Raw genomic sequence first — 21992 nt, forward strand, 5'->3', positions numbered from 1 at the left:
CTTTGAAACTTGCTTTCCTAATTATAAGAATTGCGTCCTGCACCCCATTCAATTTCTAAACTCATCAGCTGGCATGACGCCAGTCTGTTCCAACAGACAACATAAGGTGTATAGACTAGGGGAGCCTCTTAGCATGTAACCAACATCCTGCCTTTCTAACTTTTTGCATGAAAAAGCCAGTCTATCAACTTCTTTAAGCATCATAATCTGTAGTCACACTCTCTGGGTCTTCTTACATCTAAATTTTTATTGTCTCAAAATTTTCAGTGTTACTCTAGATTAGCAACATTATTCTTCCATAAAATCATCCTATAGGCAGAACAGTGATTTTTTAAATTAAAAAAAACTGCATTTAACAAGTAATGTTTATTATCCTAGTGTTTTCTAACAGTAACATTTTGTACCTATTCTCCCCCTTTTAAAGTTTAAAAAAACCTGGTTAGAGATAGATAATTAAACTTCAAATGCTGCTTTTAAAAAAGTCTCGCCGCTTTTTGTTTAGGCTTTCCAAATGCAGCCGCTTAATGCGTCTATTGTATTGAGGGGAAATATGCTAATTTGAAGCACATTTCCCATCAGAATCCCTTTCAGTCATGTCATAGTTGAGATATGAATGATGATAAAAGAGGGAAGAATGGAGAGGCCTGTATTAGGAGAGCACTGCTGTTTTGTTATTCTGCACTGAGCAGAGGGATGAATAGAGCTGAAGAGTTCAGTCACCCATGAAGACCCATGGCCTGTTGGCTGCTCAGGGATGAGGCGGGTTCTCAGGGACTGAGTCTGTTTGTCCTCTGAAGCCGGCTCTTCTGGAAAGATTTCCTCCTCCAGGGCCTATGTTGGCGGCTTCCACCCTCCTCTCTGAAATACACCAAGCCACATACCATGAACTCGTTAAGTTTATGCGGGTGGAAAGTCACAAGAAGAGATCTCATCTCAGCTACTGGCTTAATGGCTTTCCAAACAAATGGAAAGGTTTCATGTCCAGATTCAGTCCAATGGTGAAATACAATCAGTTGTTTGGCCACATATATCAAAAGCAAAGAGGCGGAGTACTGCCTTCTTTTATGACCAACCAAAATAAAACAAAACAGGACAGAAGCATTTGTGTTTCCCGTATTTCTTCATTAGGCTAGACGATTAAAAAAAAAGTGAGAGGAGAACTATTTCTGATCATGTTCTGAAGATCTGTTGTCTGGATACTGCATACCAATCACATTGTACAGATAAAATGGATAGATGGATAGAAGAAGTAAAAATTTACATTTACTTAGAAAATGCATATCCTCTTTCCTCCTCTTAATCCTTTCCTAAGCTACCCCGAGCCTCTGGGAAAGGTTAGGGTATAAATGCAAAAACAAACAAATAAGAATGCCACTGCTGTAGCCCTCAACAAGGTGGTTCATAACAAAAACAATAAAATAAAACCACCCAGGACAATAAAAAGGAGCCAGAATGGCCAGGGCTGGTAAAATTGCTAAGGGGATGCTTATTATTACAGTGGATACAATGAAGAGAGCATTAGGTCATTGATGCTGAGTAGCTTAGCAAGCTGTGGTACTGATATGGAAATGCTACAGGTGAATGCTCAAGCATGGTATAAATGGAGTGTTTGCAAGGTAGCTTTGCACAGTTGACCTCTTCCCTACCTCCACACTATCATTAGCTCCTGAACACAACACGTACGTAAGGAGACATTGTTTGTATGCTCCCTCTCCTTGATCAGCAGTGCTACTTTCCAGACATTGCTGATCATAGGGATAGAATGTACATGCAGCCGCTTCTTTTGGATGTTGACACCTTGCAGCTGAACTGGTGATCATACAGAAGTGGTAGAACAAGGCCAGTGCATGCATGCCCACTCCACTTCCCTGCATATTCTGTGTGTGTGTGTGGCGATTCCATCTATACACGGCTATGTATTTCATCCCAAATTATTAGATTTATATTCAAGTTAATAACTGGATTCTGCTGATATATTCTAGAGAGGTAGATCCTTGATAAGGGAAGACCATGCAGTCACTCGTTATTTACACATGGTGAGAGTGTGCATGTGCAAATTATAGAACTTTTATTATTATTACTCTGTCCTTCCTTCAGGGAGCTTGGAGAATGTGCATGGTTCTCCCTTCCTCCATTTGATCTCCACAGGAATCCCAGGACATAGGTTAGGCTGAGAGGTGATGACTGGCCCAAATTCACTGATAAGTTTCATAGAGAGCAAGGATTTGTACCTGCGTATTTGCTGTACCTTGCGCTGTGCTTCAGAATTGCCAACCAGAATTGCCAGTTGGATGAGGGTGTGTGGAAGACTGAAGAGTCATGGACATAATGTCAAACTATGATTTAGCGTTGCAGCTGAACAAGTGTTGTAGTGTTTCCTAAGGCATTCATATTTTTTGAATGTTAAAATAATAAAGAAATAAGCAGAAGTAAATCTCAGGATTCCAGTGTCAATATCTCAGAATTGAACATGCTTCAGCTACCACAGATGTCAGAAATACACAGCTATTGAGATAAATCCAGTTTCTTGAAGGATACTGCCTGAAATAACAACATAGCAACAAAGACAGAGAGAATGGCTGCTTTGGCCATCATATTTGCCAAAGCACCACTTGTGGATAAGGGGAAGATTCTGACCCTCCCCCACTCACATTGATGCTTCTACAAAGTTAGCTGCCAACCAGTGGAAACACCTTTAGAAGGACATTGATGAGAACATGGCAGGTTCTAAATGGAGGAAAAGAGAATGAGAACATGGCAGTTCTGACAAGAAGCCATATTGATGGCTATATAATGTATGTTTATTAAGGTCAACGTGAATAGCTACATGCAGTATAAGTCACACATTTCTGAATAGATTTTTGGAGGTATTCGGACAGCACAACCATAAATCTATAACAAATTTCCCCTGGATTTTATGGGCGGTTGCTTATACATAACATTCAAAGTAAGGTGGTGGGCAGGTTGAATGCACATGCAGATCTCCCCTTCTCTTGGTTAGAATACTCTTGAGTTTCTCAAGCAAGGGGATGGCACCACATGTCTACAGTAGAAAAATATGTTAGAAATAAGTACTGTAGGCACTAATCCTACCTTGGCACAGCTCTTGCAGAATAGAGGCTCTACACTTATCCTCAACTAACCCTCCAGTTTTTTGTGTTGAGGTTCATTGTGTATGTGAGGTCCTTTGTTGTTCTGAGATTTGTCAACGCTTAGCATCATGAATCTTAGATTAAGGCTTGCATACATCTTTGCTTCCATCACTTTAAATGACGCAATATTAAACAGTATACGTGAGCTCCCAAAGAGCACGTTTAACCTTTGTGCATGGCACCGTGGCAGTGGGAGTGAAAAAGAACTGTTAAAATCTTTGGCTGTCTTTTCTGAGTTGCTCCAAATGGCTTTCTCAACAACATTGTGAAGTGTAGAAAGAACTAGTGCTTTTTGCATGTGCAGGATTCCAATAGATGTTGTCCTTGAGTCCGGGTTTCTTTTACGAGGTCGGGCGAGGCGGGCGGAAGAGGAGAGAATGAAAGCTCAGAAGATCTGCCTCCCTCAGAGTTGCCTGGCACACACTGGTAGCAGAAGAACTAATTGGGAACTTGTAGAACTTGCTAATGTCTTGGTTTCCTCTTAATGAGGAAAAAAAAAACAATGCCTGTGGGAAATATAGTGAAATGGGTCGCTTCACAATCACTGTTTTAACACAGCATTTTACTAATATGGAGGTATTGACTAAAAATGCACTTTCAGATTGAGCAGATGGTGTAGCTAAACCCTGAATATTTTTGCATGATAACTAAATCATATTCTCTTGATAAGTGATATGCAAGAGGCTGAAACCAACACTGAGAAACACTTTACTCCTCTAGGTCAGGGTCTTTAATTTGTTACAGTTTAAAACCAGCCCTGCAGCCCTGAAAACCAGTATGTTCTCGATTTGAAAAGACATAGTCCAACAATAGTCCATAAAAATTATTTCTTTTGTACTATGGTACACATTAGGATCTTTAGTAGATGGTATAAAATAATCATTCCTTCTTAAAAGTCTCTGATTAATTTCTATAGAGGATAAAAGTATAATCTACTCAAACTAAATACCACATTAAAGGAGCTTCTGGTCGTCAGGATATGACATATGAGCTAACAAAACTTAATTGTTCTTCCCTACAAATTCCTATTCCAGCTCCCCCTGACCTATAATCCCTTTGTATTGTTTTCCCAATCTAATGTTGATGGATCTTTCCTGAACATACAGCTACTGATTCTGTTTGTCTTGCAAACTGCCATGAATTTATCAAATACCAATTGCATAATTTATTCCATTTACCGTGTAGAACTTTGCTTCTCACAGTTCATTAATCCCAGTATTTAATTTCTGTTATTTGGAAATTTGTGTTTTGTGTTTTGACATCTTTGAATGGGAGAGTGACATGAACTTAGTTCATATTACTGTCAAAGTCCTGGCATGGTTGAAACTAAACTATGGGAGTCTATACCCTATACTTCATGAAGGAGAGACATGTGAGGGAGAGAAGGATTAGAGATTCCCCTCTCCCATGTTCACTGTCCTCCATGGTTTAGAGCAGTGGTCCGAAACCTGCGGGCTGCAGCCCGGTGCCGGGCCACGAAGGCCATGGCGCTGGGCCGCGGCTCCCTCTTCCCGCCCCCCCCCGCAGTAAAAAACTTCCCAGGCCGCAAGCTTGCGGCCCGGGAAGCTTCTTACTGCGGGAGGGCGGGGAGAGGGAATCAGGGCCGGGCTGCGTGGCCGTACGGGCCGATGAGCGGGCGTGACCCGCGCGGGCGTGACCCGCGCGGGCGCGGCCCGCGGGTGCGGCCCGATGCGCGGGCGTGGCCCGATGCCCTGCCGGTCCCCAGCCTCAGAAAGGTTGGGGACCACTGGTTTAGAGCAGAGGTGTCAAACATATGGCCCAGGGCCCAGAACTGGCCTGTTAAGGGCTTTCACTTGGCCTGGGAGCAACTTGTGTGAGGTCGGGAAGGCACGAAGCTACTGGGTGGGGAGGGGGGGAACAGGAACACACGGTGAGGTGTATGTGTGGTCAAAGCTTTCAAGAAATAATAAGGAAATGGCTAGGTGAGATGAGGCTAAGAGACTGAGGCCAAATATTGTGAGTGTGTGTGTGTGAGAAATGGAAGCAAATCAGAGAAAGAGGAGGCATGATGCTTCCCCCCTTCTGCCTCCTCCATTTACCATATTTGCATATCAGGGCATATGGTGAGACAATTTAAGAAGTTAGGTAAGATAAGATTAAAGTTGACATCCTGTTTTTCTACAACTTCAATTGTCCAAGCAAATCTACAAACATCACATCATCCACAACAAAAATACCCAACAGTAATATACTATTACATTTCCCTTTGTCCTTTCTTCTTGACACCAAATTTTGTTTTAAAGATCTAGTTTTTCCAAGTCAGGATTTGGTTACATCCAGAAAGATCTGACAATATATGCAGGTATTAAATTTGTAGATAACACCAACTTGGTAGGAGTAGCAAACACCCCAGAAGATATAGAGTTCAACAAGATCTGAACACACTGGAAAAGTGGACAAATGAGAACAAGATTCAATTCAATTAGGAGATGTGTAGAGTTCTACATCTGGGTAACAGAAATGAGAAGCATGCATACTGAATGGGAGATACCCTTCTGGGTGGCGGTGTGTGTGAATGTGATCTTCGGATACTTATGGACTGCAAGGTAAATATGAGCAGAAAGTGATAAAGAAGGCAAATGGTAAAGAAGGCAGTGGTGGTAACGGCAAATGCAGGTGGTGTCACATCAAATCACAAGGTGTCATAGTCCCACTGGATACTGCATTAGAGTACTGTGTTCAGTCCTAGAGGCCTGACTTCAAAAAGGACATGGACAAAATTGAGGGGGTTCCACACCAAAGTTAACAACCTATCCACCACAGTTTGTGTAAGCTTTCAAAGCCCCCCCCCCCCCGCCGGGCGTCTACTTCTCTTATTGTATTATTGGTGGAAGGCTTTTGGCCAATAGTCTATTATTTGAGTGCCTATCCTTCAGGACATTCAGAGACCAAATTACCCTAAACAGTTGTGCTGGGAAAACCACTTACAATTTGCACTTTGCAGTTTTCACTGCTATTTTATAGGCTCTCATAAGTGTCTTATAGGATGTTCTTGCTGCTTCATTGCAAGTTTTTCTTCCAATTCGCTTTAGCTGTCTTAGCTCTCATTTCTTACCTCACAGTTCCCCAGTATACCAGGGACAGAGAGGGTGTCAGGGCTTGATCTCATTGATAGTGACCAACAGCTGGGATTGCCAGTTGTCAACAAGGTTGGAGGAGGCAGGAGGAGAAAAAAGCACCCTGACTTATCTTTCTCTGTCTTTGCTTTTATTCCACTACCACCCCAAAAACCCTATTCAGCCTTAGCCTCATCTCTAGTCAATTCCTTTCTATTTCTTGATAGCTTTGACCACACACAAATCTTGGCATATGTGCCTGTTTTCCCCCCTCTGCTAGCAGCTTCCTGCCTTCCCTACCTTACACAAGTTGTTCCTGGTGAGAGCCCTCAATGGGCCAGTTTTAGCCCCTGGACTACATCAGGGGGATATGTTTGGAACCCCTGGTGTCCCATGCTAGCTCTGTGTTGTCAGATCTTTGCTGCTGATCAGGGTCTGGTCTGCATAGTATCTCAGTGGGAGACAACCGCTAAGGAAGGCCAGGGTTGCTACAGTGAGGCAGGCAATGGCTAACCATTTGATTCATTTCTTGTCTTGAAAATCCTACCAGGTCACCATAAGTTGTTTGCAACTTGATGGCAGTAATCCTTTGAATTTTAACCTAAAATACCATGCTGGATAATTTAAACAAACAAACAGTAATACCAGAATGTCTTTATATTTCCTAAAAGGGTAAGATAAGAGATTCGGTGTTGTTTTACCTCTATTTCTCTATTTTGGCTAATTATTCCTTTTTTTAGATCTCTGCATTGGCAAGATGTGGGTGGCACATGAATTTTCAGCCCTGTGCGTCACATGAAAAATTGTCAGTTTTTAAGGAGTAGGCAGAGAGCATCAGTACAAGTCAGCATATACATTACTATAGACTCATAAATGTATGGAAATTATTTTGCACATTTAAAAGAATACTGTTAAGATGTCATGGTCAACCAATATGCTAGTGCTTTTGGATCCATCTCTGGTACAATCTCATTAGACGTACTCTGGTGACCTCATCCTTAAAAATGATATTGTAAAGCTGAAAAGGTGCAGATAATGGCAGCCAAAATGGATGAGGGACTGCAGTACCTTTCATATGAGGAAGATAGGCTGAAGAGCCTCTTTGGACCTTTGAAAAGGCTGTTTCTGGAATCATAGGGTGAAGGGGGTAGGTCTGTTGGAAGGAGTGGAATTAGATAAATGTGCACCTCTGAAAAGATGGTGCCATCCAAACCTGAAGAATTCAGAAAACAAGAGATGTTTTTTTACCCCACGTTTTGCTACCTGAAGGAGATCAGAATGACTCACAGTCACCTATGCTTCTTCTCCCCACAACAGAGAGTCTGTGAAGTCGGTGAGGTTGAGAGAGCTCTGAGAGAACATGGTAAACTCTAACTGGCTGAATGTGGAGAAGTAGGGAATCAAACCCAGTTCTCGAGATAAGAAGCTGCTGCTCTTAACCACTACACCAAGCTGACTAAACTGGTGCCTGCATGATAGTGGAGAGAGAGAGATTGTTCATCCCCCCCCCCCCATAATACTAGAACTCACTGTCACCCAATGATAGTTTGGTAGCAGATCCAGGTTAGAAAAAAGTTCTTCACACTGTATATATTTATCCTACAGAATTCATTTCCACATGCTGGGAGTAGTAACATGTTAAGGCTGACAACTTTGTTTCATGCTTGTGGTTTTCTTGGAGGCCTGTGGATGACTACTATGGGAAAATGCTGAACTAGATGAACCTTAGTCACATTCAGCAGGACTTTCCTATGGATAATTCTGTTTTATAGTCATAGAATAATATAGTTGTATATGTTATCAAGCACAAGTGTTGCTGAGAACATGGCACACACAAATAGTTCAGTAAGCAGAATTATGAGAACTACAGAATACTTGCCCATTGAGAGGAAAAATAGATTGAGCTGAACATTATGTTTAAAACATTATATATATGATTATGGATTCAAGTCCAGCGGCACTTTAAAGACTAAATACTTTCCAGGGTATAACCTTTTGAGAGTCTAAGTTACTTTCATTAGATACTCATGAAAGCTTATTCTCTGGTGAAATGGATGTGATGTCCGTCACTCCCTCCCCCTCACAGAAGGCCAGAAAATGAACGCCATGGAAGTTGGGCGGTGGTAGCAGTGTGAGTGGGGCTCAGCATGAGGCCTGGCCAGCTGCCGCTGTGCCCCTTGTCCTCTGTCTGTGGAAGATGGGCGGCTGCAGCACAAGCGGGGCCGCCACTGTGCCCTTTCATCCTTCAGCTGCCCCAACCTCCAGCCAAAGGAAGAAGCTGTGGGGCTGGGGGTGGCCCCTGGTGAGGAGGCCGCCAGCAAGGGCTGCCAGCGACAATCAGATTGGCACAAATTATGTGTTTCCACATAATCTGTGATAATCTGATTCTCGGTAGTTTTTATGGTCTTTAAGGTACTCCTACACTCCAATCTTTTCTACAGACCAACATGGTCTAACTGCCTGAAATTATAGGTAGGATACCATGGGTGCTGGAAGAGCTCTTTTCATGTCCTAGCCCTGGGGGGAGTGGGACTGTATGATACATTCCTTTTCATGCGTTGATCTGAAAGTCTAAATGTAGTCCACAGACATGCAATTGGATGTTCACCTGATCCAGTAGCACTAACTCTCCAGGGTTCCTGATTACACAGAGAGCCTCCTACGGCTTTATGGCTACTCACAGATATTTATTCAGCATTTCAGACCTTCAAACCAATGTGTGCAAGTTAGAAGCAAATGTGATGTTTTAGTCCATTGACGCTATTTTGGAGAACCCATACAGGGTTACAAATGTGTTATTTCAAAAAAGTGAAATTCAGTTTTTAGAAGTTGCCACTGTGCCATGCATCTTGCTGTATGACCTTGAGCCAGTCACATATTCTCAGCATAACCTACCTCACAGGATTATTGTGAGGACAAAATAGAGAGGAGAATAATTTAAGCAACTTTGGGGAGAAGGATGGGATTTTAATGAAGTGAATAAAACTTTCTAGCACAGTGAGAAGCTTAATAATAATGTATTGTTATACTTTGACTTACACACATGTGGCTCAGTTTCCATACCTCCTTCAAAAACACACAAGCCCTTTGCTCCTACCTCACATACTGGGAGGAGATGTTACCCACAGGTCCTCCTGTTACCCACACAGCCTCCTGATGTGTGATTGTTGTTTTGTGTGAGTAGGGTAACAAGCTTTTTTTTTTACACTTCGGTATGTCTCAGCAACCATTCATATTTCTACGAGGGCAGCCATAGTACTCCACATAGAACAGCTAGATTCAAGTGAAGACCAGCAAGTTTTTCGAGGCATAAGTGTTGCAGAGTCAAAGCTTCCTTCTTCAGGGAGCACACAATGGTGATTGCATGTAACACACTGTCTTGATATCTGAGGTACAAGCACTGAAGAGAATGACAAGAAATAGCTATGCACACACAACTTTATCTGTTCTGGGAAGGTAAACAGATGTTTTGAGTTTGGGTGCCTAGAAGTGGAGCATCAGTCAGTTCCCACTCCCAGCTATTTTGAAATGAAAAAACAAACAAACAACCATGGGATTATACAACAGGAAGGGACCTGTATGTTGAATGCTGTTCTGCTCCCCTCTTCCATTCTTTCTTTCACCAAAAGACAAGGGAAATGCTGGAGAGCACATGAAGATTAAATGGAAGCTAAAGTTACTATTTTGCATAGAACTGATAGAAGCTAAGATGAAACCAGAGAAGACGTCCATGGTTTCTTCCTCTTCACGTTCTTCCTGCAGAGATTGAAGCACTGCTGTTTTCCTGGTGACCACTGCTTGCTTCAAGCAGATGGCTCTTTGCTTCAAGTTTTTCACTTAGTTGTCTATGCCAGCTTTGCTTCACTATATTTGGAAAATGTATTAGATCTTTTATTTTAAAGGCCAAAATGGTGGTAATGTATCGCCTTATAATGTAGATGAAGCATAGCCTATTTCAATGTTCCTCCTCCTTCCCCATGACAAGAAGATTCAGAATGGGGGAAGATAGCAGGACAGGAAGAATGCTGCGTGCCATGAGTCCTTCTCCCTGTTGGGCTCTTTCTGCATGCAGGGGCTTTGGGCATGCTTTCATCTTTATATCTGAAACATCAATTACTCATATTAGCAGGTCGACATGCAAAATTAGTTTTCTGTGCTAAATAGCAAATAAGCTAAAATAAAATAACTACCCCAAAATGTTTTGTTTTCCTGAAAAAATCTTCACGCCTGTATTATTGCATGGATTCATCCAATTTGTTGGCTCATACTGTATTTTGCATGCAGCTGTTTTATTCCTGGACCAAAACTTGAAATGTCAAATTATCAGTCCTCTTAAGTACCATCCCTATGAAAACCAGGCATTTTAGTTGGATGCCAATTATATCATATCAAAATGTGGGGTGGGTGGATCTGCATTTTTTTCTTAGGGGCTTTACGCACCGGGATCTTTGTTGCAAATTGGTCACTGAATGAAAAATCGCCATTTAAAATAGTGGAATTTGTCGTTATGCATACCTGCCTTTGTAGTGGAATCCAGTTGCGTTTTGTAGCGTTTCCCACAGGCTTCCGGTCTCGGCAGAAATCGCTAGAAAGGAAGCGCTATTGCCAAGCTCGTCCCGCCCTGGCCGTCAAGCAGCCAATGGGCAGCCATTAGCATGCTCCCAAACAGCCCCTTTCCCTTTAAGAAAGGTTTTTTTTAAAAAAAAACCAGACACATTGCAACGAATCTGTGTAGATTCGTTGCAACGGAGAGACCCATCCAGCTGCCTAGTGTGTTTGAGCTGTCGTTTGATCGTTTGATCGTTACCACGCTCCCTCCGAGTGAAAAAAAAAATCCCCTCCCCCTCTCACGGGCCCGATTTTCGGCTGAATGAATGTGTAAAAAATAAAGGGAAAATACTTCAGCAAACGGGCTTTTCTGTGGTTTGTGCTTAGTGACTGAAGGGGAGGGACTGAAGCCGGGGAAGCCTCTAAACTGAAAGAGGCTCGCTGGTGCGTTTATCCCCGCTCGCTCGGAGAAAAAAAAAATAGCGATCGCTTCGCCGGAAGATCAGAGAAGAGAGCCAGGGGGAGGGACTTTGTAGAAACCACAACAATGTTAACGCACAGGTCTTTTTCGCTAGTGTAGCAGATTGGTTGCAGGAGTGTATCGCTTTCCGGAGGGTGAATCCACTTTTGGGGATTTCCCTGAAAGCGCTACAAGGAAGCGCTTTTTGCAGATTGGTTTCAGGTGTGTGGCAGATTGTCGACGACGTTGTGCAAAACAGCAAATCAGTAGCGTTTTCAATTGGCAACCATTGTGCTATTTTGAAGGCGTGCAAAAAGCCCCTTAGTCTTGTATTTAAAGGGATGCTTCTGCCGGGGAAAAGATACAACTAACTTTATCCATTTTTATCCTGTCCTTTTTCTAGTAAACTCAGGGTGGCGTACATGGTTTCCCCTTTCCTCTTTTATCCTGACAACCACCCTGTGTGGCTGAGAGGGGATATCAGGAAGTCTAAGGTTACTGAGTGAACTTCACGTAAAAGTAGTGATTTGAACTCTGCTCTCTGATCACTCTCTAACCGCTACACCATGAAGCCTGAGATTCTAGAGGCCTTTTAACTGCATGTTTTTATTCATTGTTTTGGGGGTTGAATCCTGCTAGCGACTGAACCTTCTTCTCACGCATGAAAAGGTGTGCTCTGCTGGCAGAAGACTCCATTGCTAGCAGAACAGGTCTACCTCTGAGACTCACATCCTAATGTTTAATTGACCTTAAGGAAGCATGAAAAGAAGTTCTCCCATTCTGCTACAAGCGCTGGTTTTAGTTTTGTTTTTGCCTACATATTTCTGCTTAACTCTCTTTAAAATCTGAATCCCACATTTCCCTCTGAAAGTCACAAGCTAAACAGCCGCAGACTAGCATGTCCTGCTGATGTCCTGCATAAGAATGGAGGGCATGTGGAACAAATCAAAATGCAGGCATGATAATAGGGCCCCATGGGAAAGGGAGCCCTGTTATTGTATGATGGCATGGACTGTCCTCGGAGAAGGCGTAGGGAGGGGGAGGCTAGTGTCGTCGCTGAGTCATGCAACAGGAGGGGGCTCCTTTCACTCCCTCAGATGCAGCCCCTCTTCTGATGTCACAAATCTATTCTTCCCCCAAGAATTGATTAACATTCATAGAGAGAAAAGGAAAGTGGTGAATACACGGAAGAAAAGGGAGTCAAGCTGATTCAAGTTCCCACTGCAAATACATCGCGAGCAGAGAGACAATCAAGCACAGAATGGCTATTTTATAACCGGGGTCTCTGACGTATGGCTGAGTGTTCGCTGGCAGAGATCTTTATGGACCAGTAGGCAGATCGCAACTGAAGCTGACAAGACTTTGTGCATTTTGGAAAGGAGTGTAATCTACTGTAGTGAGGAACAGAGCCACTCAATCACCGCAGCGTTAAATAAGGGACAGAAGTGAAGGAAGGAAGGAGGAAGACAGAGAAAAGTCTTTGCTGGGGGCGGGGAGCGAAAGCATTTTTGGTGGATGGTATAAAGCCAGCCATGGAAACTGCAGCCGAGGAAAATACAGAACAAAGCCAAGAGAAAAAAGGTACCCAGAGGTCCAAACACCAGACTGTTTAAATCTTCTTAAGAACCCCCAGTGAAAAGATTTAGGCTGTGTTTGTCATTCCCTTTAAAGTAGTACTTAAGCGATCATTATGGCATCTTCTAGCTTCTGGTGATTTTTATTCTGTATGACTTGACAGCGGATTAAAAGAACAGGAATCTATCCCCATCTCTCGGCTGGCATTTCAGCCATCCCCCCCACCCCCCATCTGTAATATATTTATAGCAGTTTAGAGAGAATTAACTGGGTGTATATGTGTTTGTGTGTACATGCATGACTTACTTGAGCATTTTGAATGTCAGGAATTTAGGCAGTGCTTTTTTAGAGTAACATGAAGCTTTCTGCCAATGTAGAGTTAGCATTCTATTGAATTCTCTCCTTTTTGTTATTGTTATTGTTGACTGTAAAGCCTGGGGAAGAGGTCTACTTGTGTAATCAGGGTTTGCAAAAATGTGTGCATAATGTTTCTAAAGGGACAGATTTATACAGGGAAGTAGCAGGCAGACTAGAACTAGAAATAATGTAATTATTGCTGGTGATCTATTATTCTAAAGTTTAACACCATACAGCGTAAACTTAACTGGTTAGGAACTTAGATGTTTTTGATTGCCTTTCTCCATAGCGAATGTTTGTGCTGAAATTTTGCAGCCATCTATATTTGTGTAAAGCTAATAAGCACATGCTACTGAATGCAGGATTGCTGCCAACATGAGTATATTCTTCAGTAAGATATAGTCCTAAAACCTGGAGGGGCATTTCCCCCCTACTGCGGCCTATTTTAATATTGTCTTTATAACTACCTGGGATACTAGTTGCCATTTCATCAGTTTTAGTTTGACTTTAAAATAATTGGTACTTTAATTTTGGAGTGAAAATATTAGGATCTATATGTCCTGCACTCTATCTGTTCCTCTGTATAGAACTATTTATAATACATAGGTCATAGAAAGAACGAGGGGTATGTGGGGTTCAGTAAAGTGACATTTAGCACACATGAAGACTATGTTGCAATATCCTGAGATTAAACACATTGCAATGACAAGCAATCAGGTTTTACAGCACCATTGACATGCTGTGGCTACAATGAGCATCACTAAAGGGTGTTTTTTTTTTAACAGAGGTTGTGTTACAGGTACTTCTTATAATGTGAGATTGTGGAAAGCCTGTGTCAGTCCTGGTGCGCTGGACATATATCCCTTCTTTTTGCCCTGTTACACTCTCCCACCCCACTCTTGCAATCAAAGCTATTGCCTGAGATCTGAAGAAGCCACTCTGGCTTCCTCAAGTGTTTTACATTAGGCCAGTATGAATTTTTGTGGCATTAACAGATGGCCTCTGTACCATATTGCAGACTGCTTTGGGGGCTTCCCTGTATTTCAGAAGTAGTGTCCTGCTTTATGGGAAGCTGCTGTTTGAGGAATGCAACCCCATGAGGCTCAGTGAGTTTCTTTCAATATCTTTAGTTCATTTTTTATTTGGTTGAGTGGATGTTGACTTCTAAAAGATTAGAATATCTTTTATTCAGAAATTGTCCCAGTTGCTTATGTGGACAGAATTTAGAAAGCAGGAAGTAACACATTTTGTAAAGGTTAGTCTCAAAAGGCCTTTTGTAAAGCTTGTTTATTATATATAGAAGAATTAAACATGAGAAATTATTTGTTTACTTCACCTATACCCTTCCTTTCTCCCCAACAGGGACCGAGCAGCTCCAAGCTATTAATTTTTCTCTGATAAATTTTGGACCAGTCTCTGTGCCTACATTAAGTAAGAATTCAGGAGAATCTTGCTTCTGCTTTCAACCTTAAATTGGGTGGCTAGTCTAACAACATTACTTAGTCCAATTGAAATCCAATTGAAATCAACCAGACATGCAGCTCGTGTACTTGGAGGGGTATAGCTCTCCTTAGAGGGATTCTGGAAATCATTTGAGCACTAAGGTCCCATTGATTTCCACAGGATTTAGACATGTTTATAAAACTTCTCTGGATTGTTCCCTAGATTTGTTCCAAAGCATAACACAAGGAAACTTTTAATGAATTCTGTTTGGCATGTTGTGTGTGCTCACAGTACTATTTACTAGTTGCACTGCCTTCCTGGTAACACTGGTGTTTTAGGTCTGTGTCTAACACAACAAGAGACTGACTCAACATGGGATTAAAAATGTAAAGCATCATTTTGCATGGTCAGAATTTGAATGGAATTTCCAAGAATGCCATGCAAATATTTACTTAGTATAAAACCTTTAACAGAAAACAGACATTTGACAATTATATTTTAATAATCTGCCTGAAATGTGACTTAATTTTTCATTCTTTAAAATTCAGTTTACTTTAGTGCACTGAACCTGTTGAAATACTGGATGTTGAACTAGGGAAACATATGAGCAGTTCGATCACTGGCTAATTATATATTTTTATATATTGTAAACATCCACTTGTATACCAATAAACTTTTAAATGTCACAGTAGCTGCATATTTTGCTGAAATCCTGCTCAGGCCACACCAATGGGAGTATGGCCGTTTACCTAAATGGGAAATAGATAGAGCCTCTATAGCTTTCTTTGTGATCTTATGGAACACACAGCAATCTTTTTACAAAAATGGTTTGTTTAAACTGTTGAGAGCACAGCCTTGGAAAGGGTAGGGTTTTTTTGCTTCCTGCATATATGTGACTTGTTGAACAAAGTCTAGTTATTCATCCCAACATAATATCAAGCATCTATAAATACTCAGATATTGCAGATTAATTTTGATGTCTACATGCTGAAAATATGTGTTTAATATAGAACACTTATGCTTCCCGGAGGATATTACTGTGTCCTCATTGAGAAAGCTGGGCCCCCTTCATGTAAACACATTGCTTTATTCTGAATGCTTAATATTTGTGTCCTAAGAATAGTCCACAAACAAACATGGAATTGTTTGTCAGATATTTTATAGAGTTGCAAACCAGAGTGGGTGCCTTTAAAGCTGAGGGTTTATAAATGGTTCTAAATGACAGGCTTTATCTTGCAGCCATTAAATTAACAACTGGGTGGGTAGGTGGAGTTACTGAGATGGAACAAATGGGTAAATCAAATGCCATTTTATATCAGCAATGGAAGAAACAGACAAGACAGGGTAACACATACAAGATGTTCACATTTAATTTAGGACAAAAAAAAAGCTCCTGTCCAATAAAAATACAATTGGAGAAAGCATTGGAAGTAAAATATTAGATAATTGTAGATATTTAGCAACACAGAAATGCTATTTTTGCATTTGAACAATGCCTTAATAATACATTTGTTGTTGCTCAGTCAAATTTGTGAACATTAAGTGTGCATTTGTGGATAGAGGCAGAGTCACAAGTGGTTGAATTGGAAATACCAATAAGGAATTGAGAGGTTTCAGATTAGGAGTTTTCAGTGATATATGAACTAAATTGCAGCAGATTTGGTGTGGTGGTCACATATGAGGTAGTATCTTAATTCCTCTTCCAACAGGCTTTCTGCTTATCCCCAACCCCCCATGCAGAGCCTAAGAGTTTATGAACATTGGCGTGCATGCTGGATTGTAGACTGGAAATGCTAACTGCAGTCTGTATATCATTGCTGCTATGCGAATGTCTGAACATTTCTGTGAAACTTGTGTAGAAACCAAACTTGATAGGTTGAACCTGTTAGCCCAAACTAGTTGAAATTACAAATATAAATGTGTACATGAGGGGGATTAGTGTGAGAAAATGTGCTTCTCCAAATGAGGCACTGTGATAAAAATATCTGCAGGGACAAAACGTTCCCAAACAAAAATGTACAGAAAACGTCATGTGCAGTGGTAGGCTGTCTACAAGGATCTTCATTGCCACACGGAAGGCTAACTCTATTCAGTTCTCTGGTGCAGATCACCTATGGGAGAAACGATTCATATGCCGTTCCCAAATAGGTGAATGACTTTGTTGCCATCTTTGGCTGTGCAGGAGCACCACCTGGTGCTGGATGTGGGTTTCTCCAAAAACATCACCCTTTTGTATTCAGGGATTGTATCCAGAAGTTCATTCTAGATGAATTGATTACCCTTTCTTAAATCAGGGTGAATACATATAATTAATGGATTTTAGATGAAAGAAACAAAGATACATTCACATTAGGCAATTGATAACTAAAATTGATCTGATCCTATTGAAGACTTTCTGTTACAAATCTAGAGAGACTACCTGTATAGGGGAAAGTTTGAGTCCAAGGAAGTTTAATTCTGTGTATTAGCTTTTGAAACAGACTTCCTCAAGCCATACATATAGCTCTGTGTGTGGGGTGTGTGTGTTAGTTGCCAGGACTAGCTAGAGTCAAGAGCTTTATCAATGAGTACAGATGAGATTGAATTAAAGCAGTTGTTAAGACCTGTAAATGGCAGCAAATTAGCATACAAATTCAAGTTTTAACAAATAGTTGTGAGAACTAAGTTGGGGTCCAGTTGTGTCTCCAAAGCCCCACAGAGTTCAATTCTGTATGTGTGTATTTATATGGTTTGCCATTGCCTGTCCCCCACATCACAACCCTATTATTCCTTGGAGGTAGCCCTGCTTAGCTTCTGAGATGTGAAGGGCCTGAGGTTGCCTGGGCTATGCACTATATGTCAAATTACATGGCCTGTGGACCATTCCATGAAGAAAAGAATCCTTGTCAGAGCTGTACTAAGGCTTCTCTTGGTCACTGGGAGTTTTGTCAAAGAAAAAAGAGAAGCTAATTGGGTCTTAGAAAGCATCGATACAGAGCACTCCATATCTGAAGAAAGCAAAACTTATTTTTTTTTTAAAAAAGGGATGTTGGATAACTGTAACAGAAATGTGCCAGAACTTTTTCATGCTATGAATTGTCAGCCTTCCTTTCCTTTTTTATTTGAGCTCGTGCTCAGTTGCTTTGCCATCCATTGTAGCACATGGTATGTGTAAAGAGAGGATCAATTGTGCAGCAGGCGGAAATGAAGTCACATCTGAATGAATTGGAAAAATGGACACATTTGCAAATAACTAACTGCACAAGAGAGGAGTCTTCTTCTTGTTTAAATAGAGAAATGATGTATGTGAACTGGACTAAAACAGTTCATGTTAGAAAAATCTGTTGTTTTTATTTCTGCCCCACATCTTCAGTTGTTCAGTTCCTCTAGAGAATCCATGGAAAACTGGTTGGTATTATAAAAGGATTTCCAACCAAGATGTTATCCAGAAACATTTCATCTGAATTTTATGGCCAGAGTTGCCATTGGATGACTTTTAATGGAATTCTCTCATCAGCACAGGTAGAAATCTGCTGTGGTTGAATTACGTTGGTTTAGAGGCAAATAAAGATTCATTTTAAAGAAATTAGAGATTATCTGAAAGTGGACATATGGGCATATTTCACTAAGAGTACTGCTAATTTACACCCTTTATTGTAATGGAATTTCCACACAAACCCCGGAGAATTTGACAAAGGCTATACAAAAGCTTGGCATCCTTTTCTCACAATCTGTGTTAACGTATTTCTCAAACATAATTTATTGTTCAGATATATGGAAGCAGATACTGAAGAAAAGAAACTGCCAGTTCCTTCCATGGGATTATCTGTCATGGCAATTCATAATTAATTCAAGGATGTGCATGCAAAAACAACATGATGTTCTTTGCAGCATTTAGGGTCAGTTTGGCTCCGACATTCCTCTCTCAATAAATCACAAACAGTTCTTTTGTGATTAGCTACTGTGTGATGTTGCTGAAATTTCTTAACCAGCTTTAAAAAGTAAGATGGAATGGATTATTAAAAATAATGGGTGAAAATTATTGCTTGCCTTGTGAAGAATAACTACAGTCAAATGATCAGCGGAACATGTTTAAAAAGATCCCCAGTTGCATACAGAAAGCTATCACCAGTGTCGCACAAAATGCTACAGGGCTTTTTAAATTTTAAAACTTATCTACTTTTCTATAGGCATCAAATGTATGATACTGTGATATCTAACCTTTGATTTCTCTGTCTTACATCTGGGAATGATTATCAAGTTTGGTGGGGCTAAAGAAAAGTTAAAAATAGCTAATGTGGTTTCCTACATCACATTACCATTTCTGCCCTATCAGTTATGGAGGGGCTGACTGCCAGAAGAGAGAATGTGGGCGTATGCCTGGGGGAGGGGAAGGGATAACTGTGCTAAAGGCCAGAGATGCAATAAATAATAGCTCTTTATGGTCTACCAAGGATGGAAAATCCAGTGATCTTCCTGACTGTTGGTGTCAATAGTGTATCAGCTCCTAAAATATGAGGCTAATAATTTTTCCTTCTTTTGAAATTGCATGGGTGTATTTCTATTATTTAAGTGCACATAGATTTATCTGTTCTTCCCCTCTTCACATTTTGATGTTCAAACTGAATTAAATATATTAGTGCTAAATTTAAACTGAACTTTGCTGGAGACACTGACTTTATACCACCTAAAATTGGCAGTGATCACCAGACCAGAAATGGAAATTGGCAGGTACCAATGGATGTACAGGAATTCAAGGCTACACCAGTACCATCATGTGCCAGCATTGAGAGGCAATGTTGGCCCTTTGGGGAATCATCAAGGTAAATAAAGGGCTTGAATATGATAGCACTGTAATACTCATTTACAGTAGTTGTAGCAACATGTTTCTAAAAGTGCTTTGTTACTATGTCTCTTATCTGTGTTAGAGGCTGATTCTCCAATGTTAAACATTACTTCTTAAGATCTTTGTCTTGTAATTGCATAGATACCAGAATAATTGTTAAAACTCCCATATACAAGAAAATGCCAGGTGCATTCTTTTCAGTTCAGCTGTTGGATTTTAGTAGTCTCTAAGGGAACAGGGTACCCTTAATCTCATTCCTAAATTCTTGAACTGAAAAGGTTCTCATTGGTTCTGTGATAGTAGCATCATATTGTGACTGAAACAGAAATATCATTTAAAAGGGGTTTCCTGTACCTTTAGAAAGTGTTTTAATGTGGGACTAAGTCCTTCTTGCTAAAAGTGAGCAAAGCCTTTTGAATCATTTACATCATATACAATAGTTGTCAACATCCTGGAAAAAATGGGTTGCCTTTTAAGGCTTAATCTGTGGAATTGGGCAGTTGACTTTTTGTAGCACAGAGGTCACAAAATATCACCTGCTAAAGGTGGGACATTTTACCCTGGGTTGTTGGCAACCATGAGATAACATTTCAACATTGTGGTTTGTGATAAAAGTACTTACCAAAGTGAAGGATATTAGTTTGATAATCTTCTAATCTCTAAACAGATGAAAATCTATAGCAGTATACTGATTTACAGCTCAGCCAATATTTTTATTCATTGCAATAGGAGCCAAAACTTTGCCTGTACGTATTATTTCGCCTGTAGTGCTGCCTGGGGGCAGGGGAACATTGTACCTGGATTCCATAGGGTCTTGTCGTTTCAAGACCAGTCACTGTTTCCTTGTGCAGGTTGCTTTGCTTAGCAATCTAGGCAACTGAAGGGTTGGTTCCCTTCACCCACCTCAAAGTGATATTGCATTACATAGGAGAAGAACCATGATACTGTCACCTGCCTACTACGTGGGCAAATACGTAAGTGGGCAAATACTGTCCAATTCCAGATGTGAAAAGCTCTGAAGTTGTTTTATACATATGATTCTGATTACAAAAGGTTTGACCTAGTTGGTAATTCTGGACTTTTAAATTATTTTGCTTGTTAAGATTCTTTTTTTATTCAGACTCAACATTCAGTCACAAACACGAATAATCTCTTTTATATTCTCATTTTCTTGCTAGAAAGAAAACCCTCGCCTCTGTTGCAAATGATCTTCTTGATCTTTCAAATGAATCTTAAAGATCAAGGGAGATCAAAAGGGATTAGAAAGAGAGTTGCAAATCAGTGCTTATTTAACTCCCCCTACCCGGTGCTTTAATGATTTTGAAGATATAACTTGGGCAGAAGGACAAACACATCCATATTTGTGGAATGATACTGACCTCTAGATCATTTTCCTACATGCCTTCTATTGGAAACAGATGCCTCTGTGTCTCTTTTCCAAGTTTTACTTCCATACAATCATAGTCTCTAAAAGTAATGTAAGAAATATCCCTGATTGAAAGATCTGGTCTAAATGTGTCTTAAAAACTTCACAAGTAGAACCACTACCATACGGTGCATGTTATGGTCACTGCTGACCTCGAGTAACTGGTTTTATTTTTGCAAATGTTGGGGTCCACATCATGTTTCCGATTTAAAATCAGCCCTGGAAATGAAACATCGGATTGCTCTGGGTCACTCAGCAATGATAAGCCTCAACCGAGCATGGAAAAGCAAGGACAGAGGCCAGATTACCAAATATAGATTAGTCCAATCTGTTATATTTCCAGTAGCCACTTATGTTTGTGAAAGTTGGACGATGAAAAAATTGGACAAGAGGAGAATTTATTCATTTGAACTCTGCCTGGAGAGGGCTTCTGCGGATTCCATGGACTGCAAAAGTCACAAAAAGGAAAGCCTGATAGTATCACTGGAAGGCAAAATTACAAATCTTTGGCTCACTTATTTTGGCCATATCATATGATCCAAGTTGATGGAGAGAGCAATTATGCTAGGATTAGTCAGTGGTAAAAGGAAACCAGACTCACAAAAACACAATGGTTAGACACAATCAAAATGGACACTATCCAAAGACATGGTACAAGATCGAAAGACCTGAAGGCAGCTGAGCCATAGGCTTGCCAGGAGTCGGACATGACTGAATGGCTAATATCATCATTACGTGATAGCCCTGAGTCATGCTATCCATGTGGTAAGAATTTCTGAATGTAATATTGGAACTGACTTGTGTGTCTTGATTACCAGGCACTTGAGAGGGAATCCTTCCCATATATCTGCTCTTCCCACCTACCAATAATATGCTTAGAGGTCACATCCATTTGCCTAGAAGCAACCCAGCCCCCTCCCCCAAAAAAACCCAAAACAGTATTGCTAGTCAGTAAAATCTATACAAGTATGCTGGCAACTCTTTTAGTCTGTCAGGCTTTGGCTTCCTGTATTCAACAAAATAACAGTGAATCAGTTGATTGAGCTCACTCCTAGACAAGTGATAGCAGATCTTGGTGGGACAGAGGCTAAGAGGTGCTGACGCTGGGCTTCATATCCCTCAGCCTCTA

At 40.8% G+C, this 21992-nt stretch overlaps 1 protein-coding gene across 7 annotated transcripts in view; it reads left to right on the top strand.

Annotated features, from left to right (window-relative positions):
- Positions 1 to 21992, top strand: part of GPM6B (glycoprotein M6B) — a 117656-nt gene that overhangs the window by 57693 nt on the left and 37971 nt on the right. Inside the window, exons 1-2 of one of the 7 annotated variants that reach the window (XM_077343218.1) lie at positions 12363 to 12818; positions 19292 to 19414. The exons of 2 other annotated variants lie outside the window; for them this stretch is intronic. In XM_077343218.1, the coding sequence (XP_077199333.1) occupies positions 12770 to 12818; positions 19292 to 19414 (172 nt within the window). In that variant the 5' untranslated portion in view covers positions 12363 to 12769. Of the gene's footprint in view, positions 1 to 12362; positions 12819 to 14250; positions 14276 to 19291; positions 19415 to 21992 lie in introns of those variants that run through there. 4 more of the 7 variants (XM_077343216.1, XM_077343217.1, XM_077343220.1 and 1 more) reach the window with 4 other exon arrangements.

The sequence above is a fragment of the Paroedura picta genome, chromosome 6 (assembly GCF_049243985.1).
Source record: "Paroedura picta isolate Pp20150507F chromosome 6, Ppicta_v3.0, whole genome shotgun sequence".
In the NCBI taxonomy this organism is placed as follows: Eukaryota; Metazoa; Chordata; class Lepidosauria; order Squamata; family Gekkonidae; genus Paroedura; species Paroedura picta.